The sequence below is a fragment of the Aotus nancymaae genome, unplaced genomic scaffold, assembly GCF_030222135.1.
Source record: "Aotus nancymaae isolate 86718 unplaced genomic scaffold, 86718_ANA_hifiasm-v0.15.2.pri h1tg000019l, whole genome shotgun sequence".
NCBI classification, from domain to species: domain Eukaryota; kingdom Metazoa; phylum Chordata; class Mammalia; order Primates; family Aotidae; genus Aotus; species Aotus nancymaae.
The window spans coordinates 22,492,149-22,517,964 of record NW_026988431.1 but is presented as its reverse complement, the minus strand read 5'-3'; the positions used below and the strand labels follow the sequence as shown (position 1 = coordinate 22,517,964).

The window sequence follows — 25,816 nt, the reverse complement described above, 5'->3', positions numbered from 1 at the left end:
TGTAAATGCTTTGCTGTACGAGGAGAAGACTGGTTTGATGTTCTTGACTGGAAAGGCTGAGCATGAAGCTGTACGTAAATAAGACTTTCCAAACTGTATACCGACTTCCCACATATAGACTCTAGTTTGATTTTAATCATCGATTCTCTTTTCATTAAATATGCAGGTTTTATATAGAGGAACTTTATCATAGTGCTATAGCTCCTGATACATGAAAAATATAACTAAGAATTGGGGAAGAAACCTTCAATTTCTACCAGTGCTATCAGCCCAAGTGGGCCATTCACAGAGAATAGTAATTCAAGCAATTATTCCAAAAATGATGCATTGTCTTCATTACAGCCCTAAGCTATAAAAGGCAAAGAATCCATTTTGGTAGACGGATGGTTTCTCTTCAAATATTAAGAGCTAAAACATGCTCAACATTTGGGTTTTCTTATTTCTTAAAAAGTTTTTAGAAAAAAATTAAATGAATGTAAAGGAATAAACAGAAATAGATTTAAAACAGGACATAATGTCCATTCCTATATTACCTTAAAATATGTTTTTGGAGGGTACAAGTATGTGAAGGAGAATATTAATAAAAATCAAAATATTAACCTTAATCACAGTGTTTGCTTTTGAGAACATTAACAGACTCAACAGGGAGAAAATGCCATAATCTAAATGCTTAGGTACCACACACAACTTTTATCTGTCATTTTACACTGCAGATTTTAGTGTACTTCTTGCATAACAAATATTCACCTAAAGTTATGTGTTAAGACAGGATGCTATCTTGGAATTAAAAGTTTAGAAATGAAACAATGATTGTTCTGGTACGGATGGTAAAGCAATATGCTTACCAAAGTGCCCATCCATGGGAGCTGGGGGTTAGAGGGATAAAAATCACTTGATCTCTATTGTGGAAACTACAAATATAGTTTAATTCAAGAAGTTTAATTTCCTTAAAAATTGGTTATCAAAATAGGCACTTTCTCATTCCCTCAGACAAAAACAAAAAATCTGAAAGCAGGACTTATCACTGAGAGAAATCACAGCTAATATTAGTTATTCAAGGCCTGGTTAGGTCTTCACTGAGATGTTAAAAAATGACAGCTCCCCTCCTCACGCCTCGATTTCCTGCATGTCTGACAACCAAGTCAGTTTGGCTGATTTAAACACAAACATTTATTGAATTTAATTATCTCATTATACTCATACCCACTTCCCACCCCCAAAGAAACATTCTAAATTGATCTCTAATTGGGCAATCAAAAGACCTGGCTTTAGATGTGACTTTGATAAACCCCCAAATGACATGTAATGGTATGTAGCCACCGCTGCAATGCTTTTTTGCTTACCCATCATATCTTTTGTCTTCTTGAAATGTTTGTACCACCTTCCAAATTCTTGACATTTTGCTGCTGAGACATTTGCATAGTAAGTGCTGTTCACAATGGAAGAAATCATACTCTGCATGAAGAAGGGGGGAGAACATTTGTAATACACAGAGGCACAAGATGGAACACAGAAATGATCTCAATTGTATTTTTTTTAATCAACTGAGTACCAATACATTTTTGTTTCACACTTTAGCCTAAAGCTTCGACTTCTTGAAATTCATTAAGTAGATCATCAAATGCTTATTTAAGTAGAAAGTAACAGCCCACTGAGACCAGCATAAAGCTATCAAACCCACAGACTTTGCTCGAGCATTTACTGAATCTCCATCAATGTTATCTATTCCTAGGCTGTCAAACTTTCACTGGTCCCAATAAATCTAAATACATGAAGATGACTTTATAATTATGATTCATAAATATACGCGACTTTGCGATTTTTTTGACTGGACTCTACATCCTTTCTCCTCAAAATATAGACCAGGGACCAGCAATATGGGCATCACTTGGAAGCTTGTTAGAAATGCAGAATCCTGGGCCCTACCCCAGACCAGGACACTCAGTACCCGCATTTTACCAAGATCCCAAGGGATTAAAATTTGAGAAAAAGCACTTGCACTTTTCACTCTATTATTTTAAAGTGGAGGTGCATTAACACTGTTCAAAGGTTAACTGACCATATTTGAAAAGAAACAAACTAGTCACAGAGATCCTTTATCAAGAGAAAGACATTCTGCAATCTTATTACTGGCTTCATCAATAGTAAAGCTTAAGTTTTGAATTTCAAACTGACCATAAAAATTTTAAATCTATACATTTCACGCTACTAAATTTCTCAAGGATACCACAAAAAAGATGACCTATTGTGACTTTTCTTTATCCTGCTTTTAATAAACTTAAATACTGCTTTTACACTGAAAACAGGGTCAACCCTTTAACATACAAAAATGAAGACATGATTTTAATTTATCACTGGGAGTTTTTTTTTTAAAAAAACATTTTCAACAAGTGTTTTCCTCCCAGAAAATTTTGGTTATGGTACACTAAATTCGAGGTCCATTTTAACCTGTTACCCATATTCTCTAGTAACAGCTTAAGTTAGCTGTTACTAGAAAATATGGGTCTTAGGAGTAAGATTTTTGTAGCACCAATCCATCCCTCACCCCTATGTGTAGCAACAGGAGAACTCGCATTTCAGACATCAGTTGCTCTATGGTGAAATAGTTTACAGAAGGCAGCATTGTTCGGGGAGGCAGTGAACGACCAGAAAAGTCAGTTTGGGGACAAAAGTATTTTTATGTAATTATATTCTTTAAGTTAACTCTAATGTAAAGCTCTTTTGGTTACTATTAATTCTCCTGACATCCACTATCAGTTTTAATTCTGTAGCACACACACATTTCCGTAATATGTAAATTTGGGGGATCTCTAAAGAACTTCCAGTGAAGGATAAGCTAGAGTCGCATTATTTATGTAAAACACAGCTGTCTTTCCTAAGAGGCACGGTGATATCTTTTTTTTTGACACTTTCTACTTTATAGTCATTTTCACATTTTATATCTCTAAAAAGACATTCTTAATGTGTTCATGATGCTCTGCCATTAATCCAATAGCTTGCAATTTCACTAAGAGCCTCCCACAGTCCACAATGTAAAAAGACACTTAGCAAAGTTGCTAAAACCAGAGCCAGAAGATTACCTGATCTGTCAGCTTCGATCACACTTACTCTCTTGTAATAAGGGATCAATAAAGTCAGACACTAATAAAAACTATTGAGACCGCTGATGGATAATGGTGATTCTTCTGCAAATGGATGACAGTTCATGTTTTTCCACTCTGGTCCAATATTCTTTTTAAATGATTACTCTTTACCTAGACATTCTGACAGTTCCTTAAATGTTAGTATAATAATACATGGAAGTTTTAGATGTGGTTTATGTCTTATTTTTTAGCAGTATATGGAATATCTAAATTTTGCTGAGGTTTTTGACAAACATCCAGTATACTTCAGTTTGCCAACAGTTCTATATATGAATATTCTCTTTGCTGCACACCTACCATATCCTGGCTGGTACTAAGGATGCAAAGATGGGTAAGACACAGCCTCCGCCTACAAGAAGTTTATATCTATTAAGAACACAGATATGTAAATAGATCATCTCAATTTAAAGTGATTTGGTGTATCAACAGTGGAAAATATATAGGGGACAAGGGAAGGAGGAAGAATTCACAGTGTGTGTGAAAACAAATCTGAAATAGTTTTATAAAACTAGATGCTAGATGTAGTAGTGCTATATAGTTTATTATTATCCATACATGGAAAATAATATCCGTATGTGCATCATCATCAAAGCTTCCCCCTACACTGCTTAACCCTAAAGCGGTAGGCTCTGGGCTTAAGTGCTTTTTCTGTCACATGGTGTATGCTTAGGAAACTCTGATTAGTATAAATAACAGCCTAAGACAGACATGAAAGGCTAATCCATAACTTATAATGCATTGACAAAGCAACTTTTTGGATTCTCTGTCTTTCTGTGCTTTAGGGTGACTGGGAACTATTTCCTAATTCAGGTAACTTAGAGTCACATCTATTTTTATTGGAACAATATGCAATAGTCTGTCCAATGAGATTGCTCATATAGCTACCTCAAGAGGGTGTGTGTGTGTGTCGCGTCATGCATGTGTTGATCAGGTGGTAAAATCCTTAATAAAAACTTAGGCATAGCATTGGAGTAGACCAGCCAGCTGGTTTCAATGGCAGGGAAGAGACTGCAGAATTTTGTGGCGCACATGCCTTTGAAAATCATATTCAATAGTGTAATCTTAGAGTATCAGGGAAGAAACACCTATTGTTTTGATAACACAAATAAAAGAAAGCCATAGTTGGTAATATTTTCCTAGGTGGTGGGGATGTACAGATAGTAGACCAAGTTTCATGTTAGAAAGGCTTGGGATTCTTGTGTCACTTAAAAGGAGGTACTGGTTTAAAAAAGACTGCACTAAGCTGTGAGTTCACGCAGGTCTGGGGTACCATATTATTTTCTAGCTCAATGCCTGGCATATATCAAAATAAACACTAAATGTTCATCTGACAAAACAGAATAGAAATAAACATACACACACTGGTAGTATGACCTTGGGTCAAATAGTTGACCATTCCATCACAATTTCCTATGTTAAATGGGAATGATAATAACATACATCTCATGGAGTTGTTCTGAGAATCCATCCATTCAGGCATTTTTAAAATTAATTCAGCATATACTTATTTAATTTCTACTATGTGCCAAGCACTGGGCAAGTCCGTAGGAAAATAATGATGTGAAAAGACATACTATCTACCCTTGGACAGACAATAAATAATAGATGTGTCACAATTAGCAAAGAGCCTGTAACATATTACGTATAGACTTAAGAGATATTAATTACTATGGCAACCCTCTGCCGCCTCCTCATCACTGGGCTTTCATTATATGATCACATTTCATATCAGGTGACTACAGTTTAAATATCAAAGGAGTATCAGGTAAAATTTTCGAATGATATACAGTATTTTCAGTGTAATGTAGAATGAAGTACACTGATGAAATTATTAAGTTACAAGTTGGGTCAAGCAATAATAAGGGAAAACACCAAGGGGAAATATTCCATTTCTTCTCATACTCCAATTTGGTGGTGCTTTTGAAGCCGGCCTGTATCTGGTAGACAGCATCAAGAAGGCACACCACTCCTCTGGCTTGGATGCATGACCCATGCCCTCTTCCATCTCTAGCTAACAGTTGCTCATCCTTCAGGATACAGTCTAGGCATCCTTGCTTCCAATGAGGCCTTTCCTAACTTCCCTGCACCAGAGCACTCATCCTGCTGTTTATTTTCCACTGGACTGTGGGCATTAGGACTCATCTCAATACATCCTGGACTCATTACGGGGCTGGATACATACTAGGTGATCAATGAAAATGGTCACTAAAAAAAGTTATTACTGCAAGCCACCAGAAATCCTCTTCCCTCTTTTTCCCCTTAAAGGTCAAAAGTAATGCCAGCTTAACTGTTGTCACACAAGTCTTTCAAATCCATTGCTTTGGCTGTCGTGATAGAAATCATAGTTTCAAGAACCTTTGTTCATTAATTTGCAAGAGATCCCTTCACAGGTTTTTCAAAATACATCCACACAGATGTCTCGGAAGTTGCAGTGCTCGGTGGTTATGTTATTCCAGTTCTCTCTCAGTGTCTATTTATATGAGCTATCCAAAGCACTTTGAAAAAGACACAACTTGTATGGCAAGTTTCCTATTCAGTGGCTGGTCTGTATAAAACATCAATGTTCACTGAATAAAATAAACCAACTGACAAACTCAGTCGGTTGAAATCCCAAGTTCAAATGCTACACAGTATACCAACCAATAAATAAGCCGCAGCTTCCAGTGTTGGGAAATACAATTTCAAAGTCGGCAGAAATTGGCTGTGGGTCTCATAACCCCAGTGTGACACAATATTCTCATCCTAGGAGCCAAGTTGTAAGCTTTTCTAAGATCCATAAAGCACATGTCTACTCCCTATGAAGAGCTTCGGTTCTTTCTGAGAGTCTGCTGAAGTTCCGATCTGAAAGAATGCCATCTTCACAGAAACCCCAGTACTCTAGAATGATACCATCTGCCACAGGCTGAGCTTCCTTTTCAGCCAAATACATTATTTATAACCTTTCTAATTGTGAAAAGGTAAGGGTGGAATTTTTCTAAAGCCTAACTTAAAGATAGATAGAACATTCTGAACCTTTGCTCTCAAATACTGTAGCTCTTTTAAATTTGAAAAACAAAAACCACAAGGAATCAGTTGAGGTTACATAATTTTTCAAAAAATTATATTCTTTAAAACTCCTGCTAGAATATCATATATACTGTAGGTATATATTTATGACACATTTAAAAAATGAAGAAAGATCGTTTTATTTTTCTACTTGTTCATCTTAGTAGCCAATGAAGGGGTTTTTAGAGAGGTGAGGACTTCTCAAAAAAAGATTCATCAGCTGGGGAAAGGCAGAGATCTGATTACCCTTAAAATTGCTTTGTTATGCCTTTAACAACAACCAAAAAAAACCACCCCAAAACAATGCTAATCAGGTTATTCAATCATTTAAACCAAAACTGTTCATGCTTTTCTGCCAAATCAACCAACCACAGCAAAATCTGTTATCTCTGATTGCTCAGCTTCCAGTCAAAAAACAGTTAACCCCCACTATACCAAAAGTTTTCCAAAATACCCTCAGAGCTCTGCAGGCTCATAGAAAATAAAAAGAAAACCATGTCAGCTTTAAAGGGTAATTGGAGTGCTGTACCATATTTGCATATTACAATATACTCTAATAAACTAAACAGCCTGTACCGGAAGCCAGCAGCTTCCTAGTATTTCATATGATCTACATACTTGCTTTTTGTGCACCACTTTTTTAAAAAAAAAAAAAAACAGGACTGTGATATCATGATCAAAACTTACTAAGCACTTGCCGACGGTTTTGCTGAGGTGGGGAGGAGGTAGCAAGAACATCTACAAAATGGTGGTTCACCCATGTTTAAAGCTTTCAGGCTCCATCAGCAGAGAGGGCAAGGGCTACAACATCTTATTTACACAATTATCTAAATACGATTAAACAGCTGATGGACAAATATTAAACTGGAAAATGTATAGTCATTTCAGCTTAATGTAATCCTCTTTCTGTAAACACCCAAGATGATTTTTTTCAACCAGAACAGTCCTGACATCTCATAAGCCTAAGGGTGAATAGCAAGAGATTGTTTTTGATAGTTATAAATATTCAAAAGACATGCAGACCATCTGCTTTCATAATACAGGTAAAGCAAGACTGAAATGGTGACTGCTGTATAAAAATGATTCTTTTAACAAAGTCTTCCTCTCCTCGAAAACTATAAAGACAGATGTCAAAAACTGTTTACACAGAGCAATCAGGAGCGTGCAAAATGTAATATTCCTTTTACACACAGTGCTTGCTAAAGAGATTTTTTTTTCTTTTTCTTCCCATCTGTGTGTTGCAACACATTTCTACAAGTTAAAAACATTTTTTTCAAACAGAGATCTCATGAATACCCAAAAACATGCTATCTGGTTTCTGAATGCTAATTAATTTCAACTAAGGAATCTGAATATCTTTTTTCTGTAGGAAGGAATGTATGTTTTGAATTGGAATACACTAGAGAGACAGCAAGGGAAATAATCTTGCACAGGTTTAATTCTATAAGGAGAATTTCATGGTTCTACCTTGTTTATAATACGTATCTGTTATGTCCGTGCTTTAAATGAAAGCACATCATTGCTAATGTCTTTGGCATAAAGTCTAAAATAATTGTTTTCTGAAATAAATGCCTGCACAATGCAAAATGTGTATTTTAAAAACCTTTAACTTCTCAGTCTATGGATGGTGATGTATAAAGCCCTATAGTTAATTTTCAGGGATAGAACACTAATCTTGATAGTTAACGTTTTTATGTATTGTATTAATGGTGCAAAGGCATTAAGCACCTTTTTATAATTTTCAATAAAATGAGCATTTACTGAACAATCTGTCAGACTACTGGCTTTTATTATTTTATATTTTTATTTTTTGAGAAATGCAACTTCATACATTCTGATCTCCCACCACTTTGTGCCATGTCCTGACTACCTATGGTCTAAATTTTTATAGCAGCTTTTTATCCGTCTGAGGAAAATTCAAAGGTCAAACTTCAACTTCACATCACCTCCACATTCAAATACAATTTTCACAGGGATTCCTCGTAAATGAGGTTTCCTTTTAATCTCAAAGGACATCAAATACTAAAAACAAGCTCTAAGAGGCACTGTATGAGATATGAGATATTGACGAGAAACAAATTTGTTGAAAATTAACAGGTAGTCCCCATCTGGTATTTGGGGTGGGAAGGACGGGAAATGGGCTTCAATTTATGAGAGCGAATGGCAGGATTTCTAAGTGTAATATTCTGTTTGTGCTTGTTAGCTTATGTTTCCCAAATCTTTCCCTCTGGATCCTCTATTGCTTTCTAAGCTATTCTCTTGGGAGATACAACTGGGACATATTTGGAGTCTCAATTTGTTGAGAAGAGACTAACCACTTCTAAATTTTACTTAAACTCTAGTTGTCATAGTTAGGGCTCGTGCCATCTTGATCAATCCTAGTGCCTGAAAATGGCATTTTCATACAAAGTAACCCTGGCACATTGCTAAAATTGGAAACTCAGTACAAAGCTCCAAAGATACAAAAGGAAGCACAAAGAGAACATATCCAACTCTATTTCAATTTTCCTACTATATTTCCTAAAGATGAAAATGTGATCATATCGAAGCACAGAAATTTTATTTATTTAAATGCTCAATTCATAATTTTTAAAGTGTTGGTTCATGGTTTATATGGCTCTTCCATATAGTTAATTTATGTAATGCTCAGATAATATGTTCTGACCAGATTCTCTATTCTGCCCCATTGTGTAAGTACCTAGCTAGACCCTTCTTATCACACTGAAACCTTACTCAAACCAAATAAATATGTTCATAAAGAGCTTAAACTATAAAATATTTTTAAAAGGTATATTATTATTAAGGGCATGTGATATTTCAAATTAGCTGCACACAGAAGCTGTTAACATGAAGGGAACTGGACTAGATAATCTCCAATGTCTCTTCTAACAGCTTTCAGAGTCTATGAAATTTCTATGTCTTCTCAAACCAAGTGACTAAAGAAGATTCAATTGTAACGCACATTATTCATTCTCAGGCACTCACTGTGCAAATGTTTCCAACTAGAGTTTTATTTTTAGGAAGGTTACGGCCCCTTGGCATCCTGCTTATCATTATTTAAAATATATTCATTAAGTTAAATATTACATTATATACAAATAGAATTTTCACAAGTTTTTTATTAGATAAATATGAATCCAAAGGGTTTTATTTGATTTTGTTGCAAAAATTGTTTCCTGATTCTGAATCTTAGGCACTCTATACCAATGTTCACATTTGAGAAATCTCTTTCTCTGATGCCCTTGTGTGGTTAAATTGCTTATCCTCTGTAGAGATTAAAATTTCCAGTATCTGTACTTACAAACAGAAGCAAAAAGACACCAAATTTAAGTTCCAGAGATCCTAAATAAAGCATTTAAAAAAACACAAAAAGCAAAAAACAAAAACCTTTAAGCCACAGAGTGAAAACAAGAACTAAAGTACTTTGAACAATTCATTTCCCAAAAGTAAATATTAGAATTAGGCTCTGTAACTCTTCACAGGAGACTTTAATATTACCTCTTTGCATTTCTTCTTTATATGAGCATATTGGATTTTTAAGCCATATTGCCTAAAAATTGGGGGTAAAATACAATCCTGGCTTTTAGCTTTTTATGGGGCCACAGAACTAATTTTGGAAATTACATAAAACCTATGAAAGCTGCCCTTCATGTATTCCAAAAACCGGCTTATAATTTCAGGGTCTGTACAAAACCTTGGAGCAGACTGTGGGGTTCATGAACCCCACTCAGCTCTGATCCAAGACTTCATAGAAGACTGAAGACTAAACCACAGCTTTGATTTCTGTGTCTTATCCATCATTGTTGGCTTTTAGATAAGACTTCCCATGTCTACCAGATAAATATAAACCAATGTCACCTCTGGATTAGATCATACAGAAAAATCAAATTAATCTGGCCTCATCTCAATCAATATTATGAAAATCCTTCACAGTGTAGGAAAATGCCATTCTCTGGTAATCATCTCACTAGAATTTACAGCGAAATGATAAAAATGTGTTGGAATGGCTTATAAATCATATAATAAAGAGCTCCATCCATCACTAAACATGTGTTTTCCATGCTGAGCTGGTGCTCATGCAAAAGGTGGACAGACCAAGTCCCTAAGGCCCATTCTGGAATGGCTGAACAGTTATCTACACTTGCAGCTCTCGCTAAATTCAGGTAACTCTAGACTTTTATACAGCTGACTTTAAAATGTTCTATGTTTACAGCCTTAAATGGAGTCTCTTATGCCAAATGTTGACTTTAGAACACAACTGAGGAATGGACATTGTAAGTGAACATGGGGTGATACTGTCAACATTTCCATATTGGCAATGTCAGCATCTTTAATTATTTGACTCTGTTACTGAAAATTTCCTATTTTACTGTTGAATATGAGAAGAAAATGGACATATGAAAATAACAGTAAAGTAAGGTCTCAAATATAATGCAACTGAGACAAAATGAAAATTATTGGCCAGGCCAAAATACATTTACAATTGTGGAAGAAAAAATTTAAAATTTAGAAATGCTGCATATGTTTTTAAAGCTTGTCCTTAACTGTGATGTATAATTAGGTCTTTCAAGCATTTTTCAGATGTCTGAGTCCCCTGTAACTCCAAGACTACTGTTCTGCTTACAAACATGTAAGTTTAACACACATATTCATGAAAACTATCAAATATATAAAAGCATGAGACAGTTTGGAATGTCCGTAGGCTTTCTTAGAGAAAAATTCAGAAGTGATTTGTTCTAGTTAGGTAAATTAAAAATACAGAATTAAGTATAGTAGGAAAATATTTCATAAGTATCTATAAAGTACTACTAATACAACTATTGACATGGTATATTGGTTTATGAAATAAACATGTACAAATCCTACAAGGTTGTTTAAGTCTGATGAATATTCCCGAGTCCCTACTGTGTGCCAGGATCTATGACAGTGATGATGAATACAACTTAGTTTCTTTGGGACAGTCAATTACAGTATATACAGACAGCCTAGTTAGTCCACAGACTGTTTCAGAACAATGTGGAAAACGCTAAGCTAGGCACGTAAGGAGAGGACAGAACCTGCTGGGAGTACAGGTGAAGTTAGTTAATGCACAGGACATTGGGAGAAGCTCTCCTCTTGATGACAGCTCCATCAGACATCTTTATTCTATTTGACTTTGTCTAGTCTAGGGTATCATATTTGCCAGACTTACAAATGAATTTATTTAAAGTACAAGCTTCAGTCTTCCCCCACTTCCATTTTAAAATACATCATAACTTTATGATTGTTGTGTTCCTTAACGTTGAGAATGAGTTATTATATGGTCCAAATACCTTTCATTTTTTTCACAAATGAAAAGTATTTGGTTGTTTCCACTAAAAATGAAGATTGCACCAAATTTTCCATGTAGCTGAGAGTTTCTTAGACCATGTGGCACGCACAAGTGTGATTTCAAACTCTCAATGCCCACATTTAAAAAAAAAAAAAAAAAACTAGTTATGGCATACTTTAGGACTGAAAACTGTCCTAAATGTTTTCTAAACATTAGCTCATTTAATTCTCAAAACAATACTAAGAAACTGGAACTATTATCTTCCTACTTTACAGATGAGAAAATTGAGTCATGGAGGGTCAGCTGCCCAAGCTCGTAAGGCTGGCCATAATAGGACTCACGTTCCTGACTGCTATGATGCTAGGAGCTCACTAATTAAAGTGATGCTAGACAGCAATGACAAACAAAAACACATACAAAGTGACAGAATGAAGTTGTTGAAGAAATACCATTACTCTAAAGAAATAGTCCCATTAAAAAGTAAAAAGAAAATGAGATCAAGCTCTGTCATATATTATCATAACCCAGGAGTTTAACTACAGAGAAGAGTCCCATTATGACACTTCACAAAGTTAATACTTGTTACATTTTTGAACTGCCTTGGAAAAAATAGTAGGTGGACAGTAAAATGGGACAAGCCTGAGGTAGTTGGTGATATCTAGTAATGAAGTACCATGTCTTGTTATTCAGATAAGAATGTGATCTCATATAGTGCTAGCAATTAAAGCGTTAATCGTTTTTTTTAACTTCCAACCTATCGCCTGGTTTGCATCTTCAACCTGAGTAAACTAAATTAGATCAGCACTTCCATGGGAAAATATTACAATAGAAAATAATCAATTTTTTTAAGAAAGAAAGAGGATGACTAAAGAGAACAAAGTTTCAGAGTAAGACGAGAGAAAAAGACTGCTAAAGAAGACAGCCACCTTCTCTGCAATGAGGAATTCTGCAACCTTATGAATTGTCCATAATGAAACTCCAGCACCCCATAAGACTGCATATCACAACACAATACAACCTTATATTTCTGTAGCGCCCTTCATGCGAGCATCCCAGGGTGCTTTACAATCATTATGAGTTAAAATTAAAACTGAAGCACATACAATTCCTAATAGAATCATTTTAAAAATGCTAAACAGAACAAATAACTTTTAAGTCTAGATTTAAAAGTCCCAACAGCCAGAGCGTTCCTTACTTCAATTGGCAATGAGCTGCGGAACCAGGGCTGAGGCTCTCTCCTGTTATGTTAAAGGCTCTCTTATGTTTTTTATACTCAGGGCACGTTATAATCAAGCAGTTTCCAATGAAAGAGTGGGAAATTGAGTTTGTGTATCTGTTTGTTTTGATTATCTGGATTTTTTTTTTTTTTTTGAATGGAGGGTTGTTTATGAGTTTGCCCAAATCTGGCATGAAATGAAGCAGATCTATAAAGCAAATCCAGATAAAGCATAACTTGAAGTTTAAGTAGTAATCGAGAAAAAAAAGATATCTAAAATATACTCTAAAACTAGTTCTGTTTTAGCAAGAAAATCAGTTTGGTTAGAATGATTTGGTTAAGTTGTTTTTTTAAAACAATTAGAAAATAGCATTTAATAGGCTTTCGCTCAGGCCATGTCTACTCCTAAGCCTTGGGAGTATTTATTATTCTAAGCATCAGGCAAAAAAAGAGGAAAAATACTCTCATGATATGGTAATTTTCCTTGCATTAGTGATTTTGAGGTCAAAGGAAACCTGTTCAGATCTGAAACAAGGCACAGGTAAAAATCTATTAAGTGAAAATAAAGTAGTTACACATTGTTAAGCACTCTCTAAATTGGCATGGCTTAAACTCTTTTATGTTTTACTATTGTGAAAAGATAGTGGCTATAAAATATCTGAGATCAATCCATTTTAAGTTAGATGCTTTATTAAGTTTGGCTTTTTTGATTAATATATCTGAAAGGTTACAGAGAGCTAACATCAAGCTACAATAAAATCCTTATGTATCTAAGTCATCTAAAAGTGAGCCTGATATATTAGATTCAAAAAGGAAAACTTGCAATTTAGAGGAAAATTCTATTGCAGATTATACATATTATAATATTAACACAGAGCAGACATCTCAGTAAGTTGAAAAAGGAATGATGTCATGACTGGTTCAAAAGAGGAGGCAAAAAAATTATTTGGTACAAGTTTTGCAATTCACACAACTACCCATATAAGACTGGTTTACCATTTCGTTTGTAGATACCACCATGACAGTACTACAATTGCTGAAAAGTGGTCATAAGATCCAATTAGTATCAAGCACTGAATACCTGGCAAAGCAGACACTTATAATCTAAGATTCCCACAGTCAGTAGGGTAAAAACTGGGGAAAGTTTTATAATTTTAAAAAGGAAAGAAGATTCTCTTTAGAGCTTTTCTTCAAAATATATGGTGTTTAAACATAAGATTATAATTTTATACTGGGAAGGGGCAAATACAAAATCGTTCCAGCACATCTCAAACAGGAATCTTTTTATTTTAAAATGGAACTGCTCATGATAGCCTTGTCCATCAGATCAGGCCAGTCCGATGACTGAAATCTGTATTTTCAAACAGACCCAAGAAATTCAACTGCCCACAATTTGTAATGAAAATGCCTAATGTTACCTTGGGGTTCAAAACAAAGGGCTATTAGCATAATTATGCCTACTGGTCTTGAGGATATGAAAGAACAGAAAAGAGAAGTAAGTGCACAGAACTATACCAGCAAATCTTCTGGAACATCCCAAATGCCAAGTTATCCCAAAAGTCAGTTCCTGTCTAGATTACCTGTGATTCGGGGCTTGAAATGATAGCAATGTACTTTTAAAACAAGACAATATATAAACAAAAAATCAAAGACAAAAAACCAAAACACATTAAAGGAAATTTTCAGTAATGAGAATAAATACACTTGGAAAACTACAAGTAGTTATCAGTACTTTAGAGAAATCAAAGCATATTATAAAACCTATCAAATTCATCTGAGAGGCTTTCATTTTGTCTTTTTTACAATTTCTTTGTTTGTGGTATGTGATGAAAAAGGGTACTTGGTGAAGCTCACGGGCTCTGGGTATGAAGTCTTACCCTTCTGCTTCACCAGTGAGGTAGCCACCGAGATTCATGTCAACATTCTGAGCTTCAGGTTCCTCATTTAAAAATGGGAATATAAGACTATATCCTACTTAGAGGGACCAAAGGCAATCTCAATACATCAAAAGCACTAAATCAAAGTGTAATACTATTATTTCAGCTATTAAGATGTCATATCCTTATTATTACATAGGAAATAGAACGCCTGGCATACAGTGGACTGTCGATACATACCTTTGAATGTACAAGTATGTAAACAAATTTCATAGGTTAGACTCTCACATGAAATGCAACATATGAATACTGATGCTGGCTATTCTCTTAAGAATGTGATTACTTTTAAGAAACATGTAATTTCAGTTCAAAAACTGTGAAACAAAGTAGTTTATTAAAAACACTGTTCTATAACATGATAGATTTTCTAATTGTTGCTCTAGTATCATTTATAATACAGACTGAAAATCAGCTTTGTAAGTGTGTTCAATTCCTACGGAAATGACTGTCACGTTTCAGGAGGGCGGTACTGAAGCTAAGCTTCAGAAGCACAGGGTAGTTTCTTTTAAAATCTATTTTGCCATTAATAAATAAATTGTCCAACATATTTGAGATCCTCGGATGCTGTGAAAAAAAGGGAAATTGGAAAATCATCTTTCTCAATATTACTTCTAAATGGAATGTTCAAATTTAAATTTATTTTGTATATATTCTACCACTTGAAAATAAAAATGACAGTTCTCACCCACTTTATATGACTTGGCTTAAAGATATCTTTTCCAGGTGAGAAGTAAGATAGAAAATAATCCAATGCCTTAAAAACGTGAAAGTTTTGGTGCGCGTGTGTGTGTGTGTGTGTGTGTGTGTGTGTATGTGTGTATGCCCATGTGTGTGGTGACAGAGGAGAGGTGAAAATGAGCAAATCAGATTAAAACCACCACAAAATATTTGACCTAAACATTTTTAGAAGGAAGACATTAGGCTGGTAGAAGTTAATAGCTGACCTTTTACTTAACAAAATGAATTTACCCCTGTATCAGAATGTGTATATTATCTATCTAGTGTTTAAATGCAATTTCTAAAACTCCAGGGAAAATAAGCATCAAAAGGTAATGTTTTATTATAAATCAAATTGTTCACTTTTTAAATTCCCAATTTTCCTCCCAAATCCATATCCTCAAAGTTTTATGATTACAGGCTTTCTTGTCCCCAAATCAGAGTTTATTCTCTCCTCTTTAGCTGCAGTTCAGAATGTAACATCCAATTTATCTAACCATATCCACTGAAAAAACCAAAGTGACGATAAAACATCCATCCTCGGACCTATAATGAGCTAAGCATTTCTTATGTCTTAGAACATTTTACAAAAATAAAAAAAACACGTGGTACAAAGAACTTAATAAATGAGTGTCAATCTATTTGGGCAGTTTTATGATAGGAAAGTGATAACAGAAATAAAGGTATGAGTTGTAAATCAAGCCAAGCCCACTTATGGAATTTCTGCAGCTGGAGAAAACCTTACAAATATTATCAAAGAAAACATTATTGTACCCAAATGTAAGGTTTTTTTTTTTTTTTTTTTTTTGAGATGGAGTCTTGCTCTGTCACCAGGCTATCTCAGCTCACTGCAACCTCTGCCTCCCAGGTTCAAGTAATTCTCCTGCCTCAGCCTCCTGAGTAGCTAAATCAACACTTTTAAAATTTATCATCAGCCAAGGACATAAGCTTAACAAGTCAGGACTTTTGTGTCAGTCATTAACTAGCACCATGACTTTAATCTCCAGGGACACTGGCTCCTTCAACTGTCAAAGGGGAAGAGCCTAGGAAGGATAATCCCTTCTGGTTCTAAGAACCCAAGTCCAAATGGACATTTGCTTAGCAAGTATTAGACAACCATCCTAAGAGCATTGGAGGCAGCGCTTATCCAACACCCCAGGCAAAATCCTGGTGGCTTCTCAGTTCCACTCCTCCTAGCCCCTGCTCTATTAGAGGAATTTTATTCCTTGTACAAAATGGGACCTAACACCATTTTATTCCTCTAATAGAGCAGGGGCTAGGAGGGTGAACTTTATACTAAGTTTAATATTGAGGGACCCTGTAACCATACTTGCTCCTGGAACACTTTATCATATTCAACAAAATAAAACCCTTACTCTATGGTAAAATGTGTATGTTGAATCGCATGCTAAAGGTTCTCTTGCGTGATTGAATCAACACTCCATAGGGAAAGAAAAGCCTTAACACTTGGCATTTCTTGGTGTTAAATCCCATTTTGTACAAGACCGAGGTCATATTTATTTGCTAGGCATTTTTCACCATAACATCTTTATCACCAAATTTTAACCAAGGAAAAAGAGTAGTTTTGTCAAACTCAGCATATATTTTGGACATAGGCTTTAGGGAACTTGCATCTCTCATCTTAATAACTCTAGACAGAAAAACATAATCAAGAAGCAAACAGAAAATAGTTTATTGAAAATATTCTGACTAGAGTATCAGATTCGCAGAAAAATAGAAGATGATTCAGCAAAATATAAAATAACTCCCTCATTTAGAGAACAATTTACATTTTTTCATACTGTTAAATATTAAATTAATTTCAAATATTTGCTTTCACTGCTAAACTCTGCTGAATTTTTAGAAGATTTGTTTAAGGAAAAGAATACTATAATTATAACTGATGTTGAAATTGCAGCCTAGTTCCATCACTTAATGATTACAGTGAGGTATCCAGCCACAGGAGGCCATGTATCTGAAAACCTCTCTCTACAGAAATTCACCAATGTATAACTCCAAAACCAAGTCCTGAATTATATTTTGTCATTCTACTTAATGTTATAATTGTCTGTATTCAATTCATTTTCCATGATAACACTAAGTAAATTCAAAATTCTATTTATAAGTTATAGTGAGGTGGAGTTTACTGGCTGAATGTTATATCATTTAACAATTAGTTCTCACTAACTGTATCAATAAATATAGGTACTAACATCTTCTTCTTCAGCTCAGAGTAAATGCCTTAAGTCTTTGTCTCAATGTGCTTCCAAGATCAATGGGACATTTAGTAACATAAAGACATGCGATTTCTGAACTGCGTATTTATATTATGTTTTAACTGAGTTTTTTGAAAGTTTATTTCTAGATCATTTCAAATTTTCAAGTGTTAGCAACCATGTAACATGTTATCTGGAGTTGTCTGCAAAATGAAGCCACTGAAGAGTCACCCGGCTTTTATTATATAATCCTATTGATTTAACTGTGTTTAATTAATTTAATTACTTTTATTTGATGGTTATAAATTCATATCCTCTCTATTCCAAGGGAGAGAGAGGGAAGATAGGAGATTAGCTGAAATGACAAAAAAAAAAAAGTGTACTCTGAATTGCAAGAAATGGACACTTAGCAATACAGAGAATACGTAACCTGTGGCTATAGCTTACCTTAGAAGAATATAGAAAGCCATTCATTATAAATTTAATTCATTTGCTTTTTTTCTAAAATTTCCAGCAAATATCAAAGTAAAAATGTTAGACTGTAAGTTAGCAAATCTGAAATGCATGGAGTTTTTATGAAACAGAAGCACAAAGCCCATAAGTTTCCTGTCAAAGGTACCCAATAATCGTCATGAGCCTCACATTAGAAATACATTTTGAGAGTATCTACTACTCAGAATATAGCAGAAATACACTGAGATCTCTTAATTGCAGAAATGTATACAGCACTCATACAGTTTAAGTTCAAATGACTGAGACTAATATTCAGAATTAAAACTCAAATTAAAAGAAAACATTAAATATTTGGTAAAAATCTAGGTGGACCAAGATTCCAATCATACTGTATCATGAAATGGCCTTAAAATGGATTTGGATACTGAGGGGATGACTATAACACATTTACATGGTGACCCCACAAGCAGCCCTTAACGGCAGATTCACGGCATCCTTTTTCTTTTGTATTTGAAATTAGCTGAGTTTCATCAAAAATGATGTTTGATATTCTGTTTATAAGCAGGTAGGCAGTCTCTACCTAGAGTTTTAGCTGCCCTCCACCAAATTTATTCTAAAGAAATCAAGGAAAATAATTTAAAAATCTTTATTTGAAAAATCCCTGATGGTATGACAGGCAACTAAGAGGGGAAAAAGAAGATTCCACTTAAAAAACAGAAAAGAAGTAAACCAAAGCCACAAAATTGGTCACAAAATCTGAATGAATTAACAACTATTCAACTTTTAGTTATGGGTAATTATTTTCATAATTACTTTTACTGAAACACTTTTGATTTTTTGGTAATGAGTAAAGTATCCAAGAACCGTACAGTTATTTTTTTCAGATAGCACGGTGAAGTTCTTTGCATTATCACTGACACTGCCATTCCCACTCACCGAAGCTTTGTGGGAGTAGTACCACCTCGACTCTTTCTTAAATAAGGGCATTCAGGAGAATGTAGCCATCATGCTCACAGCATTCAGAAAGAAGACAAATCTAAAAACTAGGCAGCGGAGTCTTCCGCTGAACTGTTTTTCATGTAAACAGTCCTTTGGCTCTTTTCCCCAAGGGAGAAAAAGCGTATAGGCCCTGTTCAGAACGAATCAGGCATATTTTAAAAGGTCACCAGTGGTCAAGTCACTTTGCATTTTTGGCAGAATCTTGCTTTAGATACCAGTTGCTTTAAACTAGGGAGCTCCATCAAACCTCAAATCAGGGTTGCCCATGATGTCTTATTATTTATTACATGCTATGCTAAGTACCTGTGAAAGGGGGCACTCCTTGGCCAACGAACTCTGATTCATATCTTTCAGTAAGTCCTTCAGAGCATTCCTCACTGTGGTGTGCGACCATTGTTCGGGAGGCAAGTCTTCTAGTTTGGGGCAACTATTTGAGACATAGATTAGAAAGGGGATTATTACAAGATTGCATCCCGCTGCAGAACATTCCTTTAAGACAGACAGATTTCATTTTGCGCATCAAACAGATGCATCTGGAGATTGCTCTCGGTCTCCTGATTGTTCCGATTAGTTAATTACTTTATACAACACATCTGCTGTATCGATGCATGAATTATACATCAGCTGCCTGTGGTGGCTATTTTTTCATGTTACTTCTACCTTCCTGCTCTGATGCGCTTGGGAAGACAATTTAAGGTGTACTGCTTTCTCATGAGCCATCGTGAAAAGCTTTAACGTATTAACCGATTTCCTTTCATTACTCTGTTCATACGAATTAAAATCGTAAAAAAATAAATAAATAAGTAAGATTGTGGTAATAGTGAATAAGACAGTCTTTCACAAAATGTACACAGATGGCAGTGTTCATGATATGCAAAAATATTTTTTTCTTAAGTAAACTTTATGTAAAATGCCTTCTTGTAATGCATTATTTAATTGACTAAACATAAAAAGTCTTGTCTTTTGATAACCTGCACAAACCTACAAATCTTGTGTGTGTCGGGGAGGTACTTTTCAATTATACACTGACGTTAGGAAAAAAGGCAGAAGGATAAGGTAACAAAATCAATCTGTATTAACCTTTCTGAAACACAGAGTAAAAAAAAAAAATTGAAGGCTGACCAGAGAGAGATGCTTCATTTCAAAATGACCAGGTAAGAAGAACTAGATTTGCTGTCTTGACTCACCTGTGTAACTGAATTTTCAATGTGACCACATGATACACATCTTGAAGCATATCTGCTACTGTAGCATCAGGGGCATCTGTCACGTAAGACAGTGGAACTGGATTCCATTTTCCAACCTGGATTAGCCCTATTTCACATAAAGGGAATATGTCACTAAATATTTTACCCCCAGATACCAAATCTAGTAAAAGGGTGATCTTTTTTTTTTTCTGCTACCCCTACCACAAGCAATACTGTTATTTCTGTTTCAATGATTCCCTTCCCTCTAAAAGGCAGGTCAATGAAAATATTCACAGCTTAGCTTTCCAAATTGTAAAATTATGTAAATGACTATAGGGTTGTTTATTATTTTGGAAATAAAACCCCATCAATAAAACCTATGCACAAGGCCACATTTTCCTAACTTACAGGAAGTTCTAATAAGACATAGCTGAACCAGTTCTAAATGGCTTTACGATTTAGATAAGATTCTCTATTGCAGTGGGAATCAGCATTGAAAAATACTTTACAGCCCATAAAACCATCAGAAACAGAATAAAAGAAACAGAACTAGATATTCAGTCATAAATGCAAATTGACTCTCAACAGTCCATCTGCTCAAATACGCTCCTCACTTCCTTGTGGGTCCTCAGTGGAGCAGATTATTAAGGTCAATAAGCATACTAATGATTCAGCTGAAGTAATTTAAAAAAAAAATCTACCTCGACATTCCACATGAGCAAAATGTGTGTTAACTAAACCAAACTGAATTAAGCCAATTTTTTAAAGCCACAGCCTATAAGGAATCAATGTAACACACAGGCTACAGTTCTTTGAATAAAAATATTCAGTGCTTTCTCTGCAAAGTAAACAAAGGATGCCAAGCAATTTTTCCAACCCCACGTACACATTATTTACCTTTGGCCTGGGCAGCAGAGCTATGTGAATAACCTAGAGACAGCAGTGCCATTTCTATCAGCTGGTTGAAAAGCATATCCTTTCTCACCAACACAAATTCTGCATGCTCCTCCTTGCAATCATATTCAATGGCATTTTCATAATGTTCCACCACACAGAAAACTGGTAGCATGGTTCCTATCAAAAAGATGAAGAAAAAGAGATGGAAAACCAACAATCTTCAGAAATACAGCTTGAGGGAGGAAAAATTAGCCATGAAAATAATCACAAGGGATTCACTGTGCTTCCAAGGCAGACTGGGTACAGAACTACAGGCACTGCACACAAATATATACATTCCTGTATTATTTAAAGTTGTAAGAGAAACATTTAAGTAGAATGTGAACTTGGTCCTAAGGTAAGTTGGGCTTTAAATTAACAGTGCATTTTCCAAAAGCAATGAATGCAGAATTACCTTTCTGATCAAATAATAATGGTGATGAAAGAGAAATAAATGTGTCTTCTCTAGTTTGCTATGAGTATACAGTACGCAAACATAACTCACTAGTTATCTTCGGAAGACCCTACATTCCTACTGCCTACATGATTTTGTTAATAATAAACTTTTCCTGTTTGTGTCCAAACAAATTATCTTCGACCGTGAAATTTTCATTTTCTTCCTTTTTTAGATATTAACTCTAACTGGTTCCACACAAAGTACTTAACCAAACTGGTGCTCATAATATACAATTTCAATATATGCATAATGCACATAAATACCATTTGCTTGTATCAATACTCATTTAACCTACCTAACTAAAAAGATAACACAGTATCCACAAGTCTTTAAAATCAACAATCTTTGTTATAGTAAATAAGATAAAAATGAGAGAGAGAAAAGGAAACTGACCTTATCAGGACATATTAGAATAAAGGAATCTGCATAGATTTGGTATGCTCTCTCTTTATATATTTTAATCCAGTAGTAACTCAGTAGCCAGATGATTAATAAGCACAAGCCACAGCACTATTAGAAAGAGGCTTCTTCTTGAAATTGATATTACGGAATGCTGTAGTACTCAAGGTGTTTATGCAGCTCACTGTCAGACTTCCAATGATAACGGAAAAGGGTTAAAAGCAGATGCATCTGAATTGTACTGTGGCAAACTGCCAGAAGGGTATCATCTTTAGCATAAATGATGACAAGGGTTACTTTAACAGGGCACCCAGGATCCACAATTAGTCCTACAATACTAATGCCTCTCTAAGCTCTGTCCTCTGGACTCACAGAATCCTACCAACTTCTGAAGATGTGTAGTACACAGCAACCGTAGCTAAAAATCAGGATTTCCTACTGACACCAGAGAGGCTCTTTAAAGATTCTCTATTTGCTTGTTTCTGTTGAACAAAAGCCGGCAATAAAACAGCTACATCTTTCTACATGTGAGTCTTCACCGAAGCTTTAGTGAACTGTTCACAAGAGATTCTAGCTCTGACAAATAAACCCCTTTAGGTTTACTTAGAAAAACTCTCAAACTCATTCAGAGGTACCAATAGGATAGGCATGAAAAACAAGCTGCAGAGCTTGCCAATATTTTTGTCATTCATTCAGCTGTTTTATACCAGCGAGAGAACCCGTCAGGGATCAGAAGACAACTTGGGGAGACCACAGCAAAAACAGCAATATGCAAACTGGTGATTTCTTCCTTGGCTTGAAGGTATTTTGACAAAATCGCCTAAACAAATAAAAACATTCAATCCCTTTTTCTTAGTAGTGCTTTCTCATCTCAGCCATAATTTTCATCTAGCACCTGTCAGACAGAAACCATGCACAAGAAAAATGAGATGGAAATATTAATAAAAACCCATGAAAAGGCTTTAGCAATTTTGTTATTTGAAGTATCTGAGACCCTTCTACAATTAAACTGCATTTTTAGAATACATTCAAGAAACAAAACAAAAAAGCATTTGAGCAGGAAGTGAATTTACTGTACTTTAGTTCTTCCTCCTCCTGTCCTGATATCTTCAAAGAGTTGAGTAAGTACAACAAAAACATATATATTGATTCTTCCTTTTGTAGGATTAAACAGATGCATTCTACAATACACTTTTCCTTAGACCTATGAACTGCAGGGTTTTCAAACTATTGAAATATATTGGATTTATTTTGCATTTTATCGATCATGTTTAGAGGTACCCTAAAATAATAAAGATGGTCATAAAGTAACAAGAGTATCATCTAATTACAGATCTTCTAGCAAACTGTTGCGGTTACCCTCCTGTTCCTGGGAATAATGCTGAACATAAGCCTTCTCTGAACTGTCTGATTATTTGTGCTAGTGTTTGGCGAGAGTTCCAACTACAGCAACTTCATAACCTTCCAGCATTTAAAGGGGAGAGCACTGGTCACTGCTGAATGCTAAAAATACCACATGATTTAAACCTGAAGGCAGTCTTAGAAGCTTTTGCTGAAGGTTTATGAGCCTGTGTAAACAGCACGTCTGCCATAAGGAGCAGTGAAGTCTGTAGAATCCTTGTCTAAAACTGTCCTGGCATTAAAGTTTGCTGTGCAAATATCACATAATACCAGAGACAGCTGAAATCTCCTATTTAGGAATTTATGGAACTTACATGTTTGCAGGCGTCAGAAAGTCTTTTTTATAGAGCCCCAGTGCTTCACAGTACAATATTAATGCACTCTGTTTGAAAAGCCGTAATAAATTATATTTTTAATGCTCTTACCCTGGCTTTCTTAAGATGCATACATTCTTGGCAAACAATCAATAAATAGGGTAATCATGAGTAGAGGCCAAAGAATTTGCTGAAGTGCTGTTTTTCCATTTTTAATAGATAAAGATCTAACAATACGGACTGCTGTGTCTGTTCATTTCAGGATCAATATATTCTTTGTTTTCGCCAAACCAAGGAAAAAATAAATGATTGTATGATAAATGTTATGCATCAAACACAATGAAATTCCTCTGCCTTCTAACTTTATCTACTTAATATTCTTGGTTGCTAAAACATAGCATTTTTAATCCATTGCTTAGCAAATGTAAGGAAAATCTGATTCCTATACATGTTATTCAGACACAGAATGAAGCTCCTTATAAGGCACAGGCATTACACCCGGGATAGGCACTGCTTTACAGGAACAACACTGTCAAACACAGTCAAAGTTGTTAAACTGCATCAATTTAATATTGGTAGAAAAGAGTCACACAATTACACATCTTCCCCTTATAAACTTGCCTAAATCTGTTCTTCCTTCATCAAGCATACCCAATTAAAACAAACATTAAAAACCAGAATCATATTTTTCAATACTAATGAATTTTCTCTTAAGAAAATAAGCCACGAAAAATAACATGTCAAAACTTTTGTGTAAGACTTTTAAGATATCTGAAACTGCCTTACAACCAAAAATCTTAGAAAGAAGCTAGGGTAGCTCTCAAACCACGTAAGTGTTTTATTCTTAATCAGGTTAGTTTAAAGCAACAGCCGCCTACGATCCTCTACTGTAACACCTTTTGAATGGACCCCTGCATAAACTAAGACCATTATATTTAATTCAGTCCTCAGAATCCGAAATGTCCAATGATTCCAGTCTACAGTAAAATGCTCCACCCAAGCATGGAGCCTATACTTTCTAACATGATTGATACTAAGGACCCAGAATGTAATTAATTTAAGATCAGAAAGAGAATAAAGTCAGAGTACACAAAACATGTTCTGCCACTCCACCCCCACACAATGTGGCCTTGTGTAGACACCAGGGCTTTCAGCTTTCCAGGATTTGGCTTGAAAGTATTTACCTTTCCTAAGGTTGGTTTTCATCAGATGGCCCGAGTGTTTTAAAGGCACTCCCTGCATTTTTGCACCTGTACTCCCAAGCCTTCCTCTTCCTAGTGGGCTCCCGTTCTGCTCCAGGCGGGCAATCTTGGCTGGTGGACCCTTCGGATCACTCACATTGTTAGACATTTCTGAATGTTCTTTCCCCTGAGTTGCCTCGTTCAAATGATCCATACTCAGTCACTGTCTAAAGATCACCTGCCAGAATTTAAAAAGAAGACATGTTATAATTGGTTGGGGACCTGTATGTATATATGTGTCCTATGTAAATGTTTAGCTGTAGATCTCGCTCTCTACTAACATAATGTATTTGTAAAATGGCCTTTCTAGATATAATACAGATGTTACTATGTTTCTAGATAATAGCCCTACATTCTTATTCAAATTAACAGAATGATCTGTGGAAACTGTACCAATACACATGAATAAAAAGGTAATTGGCCTATAAAAAAAAAAACTGAATAAGGAAAAATGGGCTTACTTTTAGAATTATCAGAAGTATAGCTAAAAAGAAAACAGCAAATTGTATTTATGTAGTCCCAATTTTTAATAACTAGAAACTCATTACAGAAAGATAGCAGAAACACTTTAATAAAGGATGGAAAGATTATCACAGTTTAAAATATTAGAAATCTAATGTATATGTTTATATTTTTACATGTTTTAATTCTTATTAAAAAAAATACACATAAACCATCTCTAAAGAAAGTAACATCTAACTGCTTTTTAAACTCCCCAGTGGCATAAGTTAAAGCCTAGAAAAAGTTTTCTACTACCAAAGTTTCAAGAGTTATGTGACTTGTTAAAGACCTAGTCAAGTTTTGGGTCAAATACGTGATTGGATCAGTTTACCCCTAAGCAAAT

General features: G+C 35.1%; 1 protein-coding gene across 3 annotated transcripts in view; it reads right to left on the bottom strand.

Moving 5' to 3' along the window:
* Positions 1-25,816, bottom strand: part of SATB1 (SATB homeobox 1) — a 90,589-nt gene that overhangs the window by 47,710 nt on the left and 17,063 nt on the right. For all 3 annotated transcript variants that reach the window (XM_021674533.2, XM_021674526.2, XM_012466727.3), the window contains exons 2-6: positions 24,916-25,150; positions 21,122-21,298; positions 20,225-20,351; positions 19,341-19,464; positions 1,344-1,455 (exon numbers count right to left, since the gene is read on the bottom strand). In XM_021674533.2, coding sequence (XP_021530208.1) covers positions 1,344-1,455; positions 19,341-19,464; positions 20,225-20,351; positions 21,122-21,298; positions 24,916-25,126 — 751 coding nt within the window. In that variant the 5' untranslated portion in view covers positions 25,127-25,150. The remainder of the gene's footprint in view (positions 1-1,343; positions 1,456-19,340; positions 19,465-20,224; positions 20,352-21,121; positions 21,299-24,915; positions 25,151-25,816) is intronic.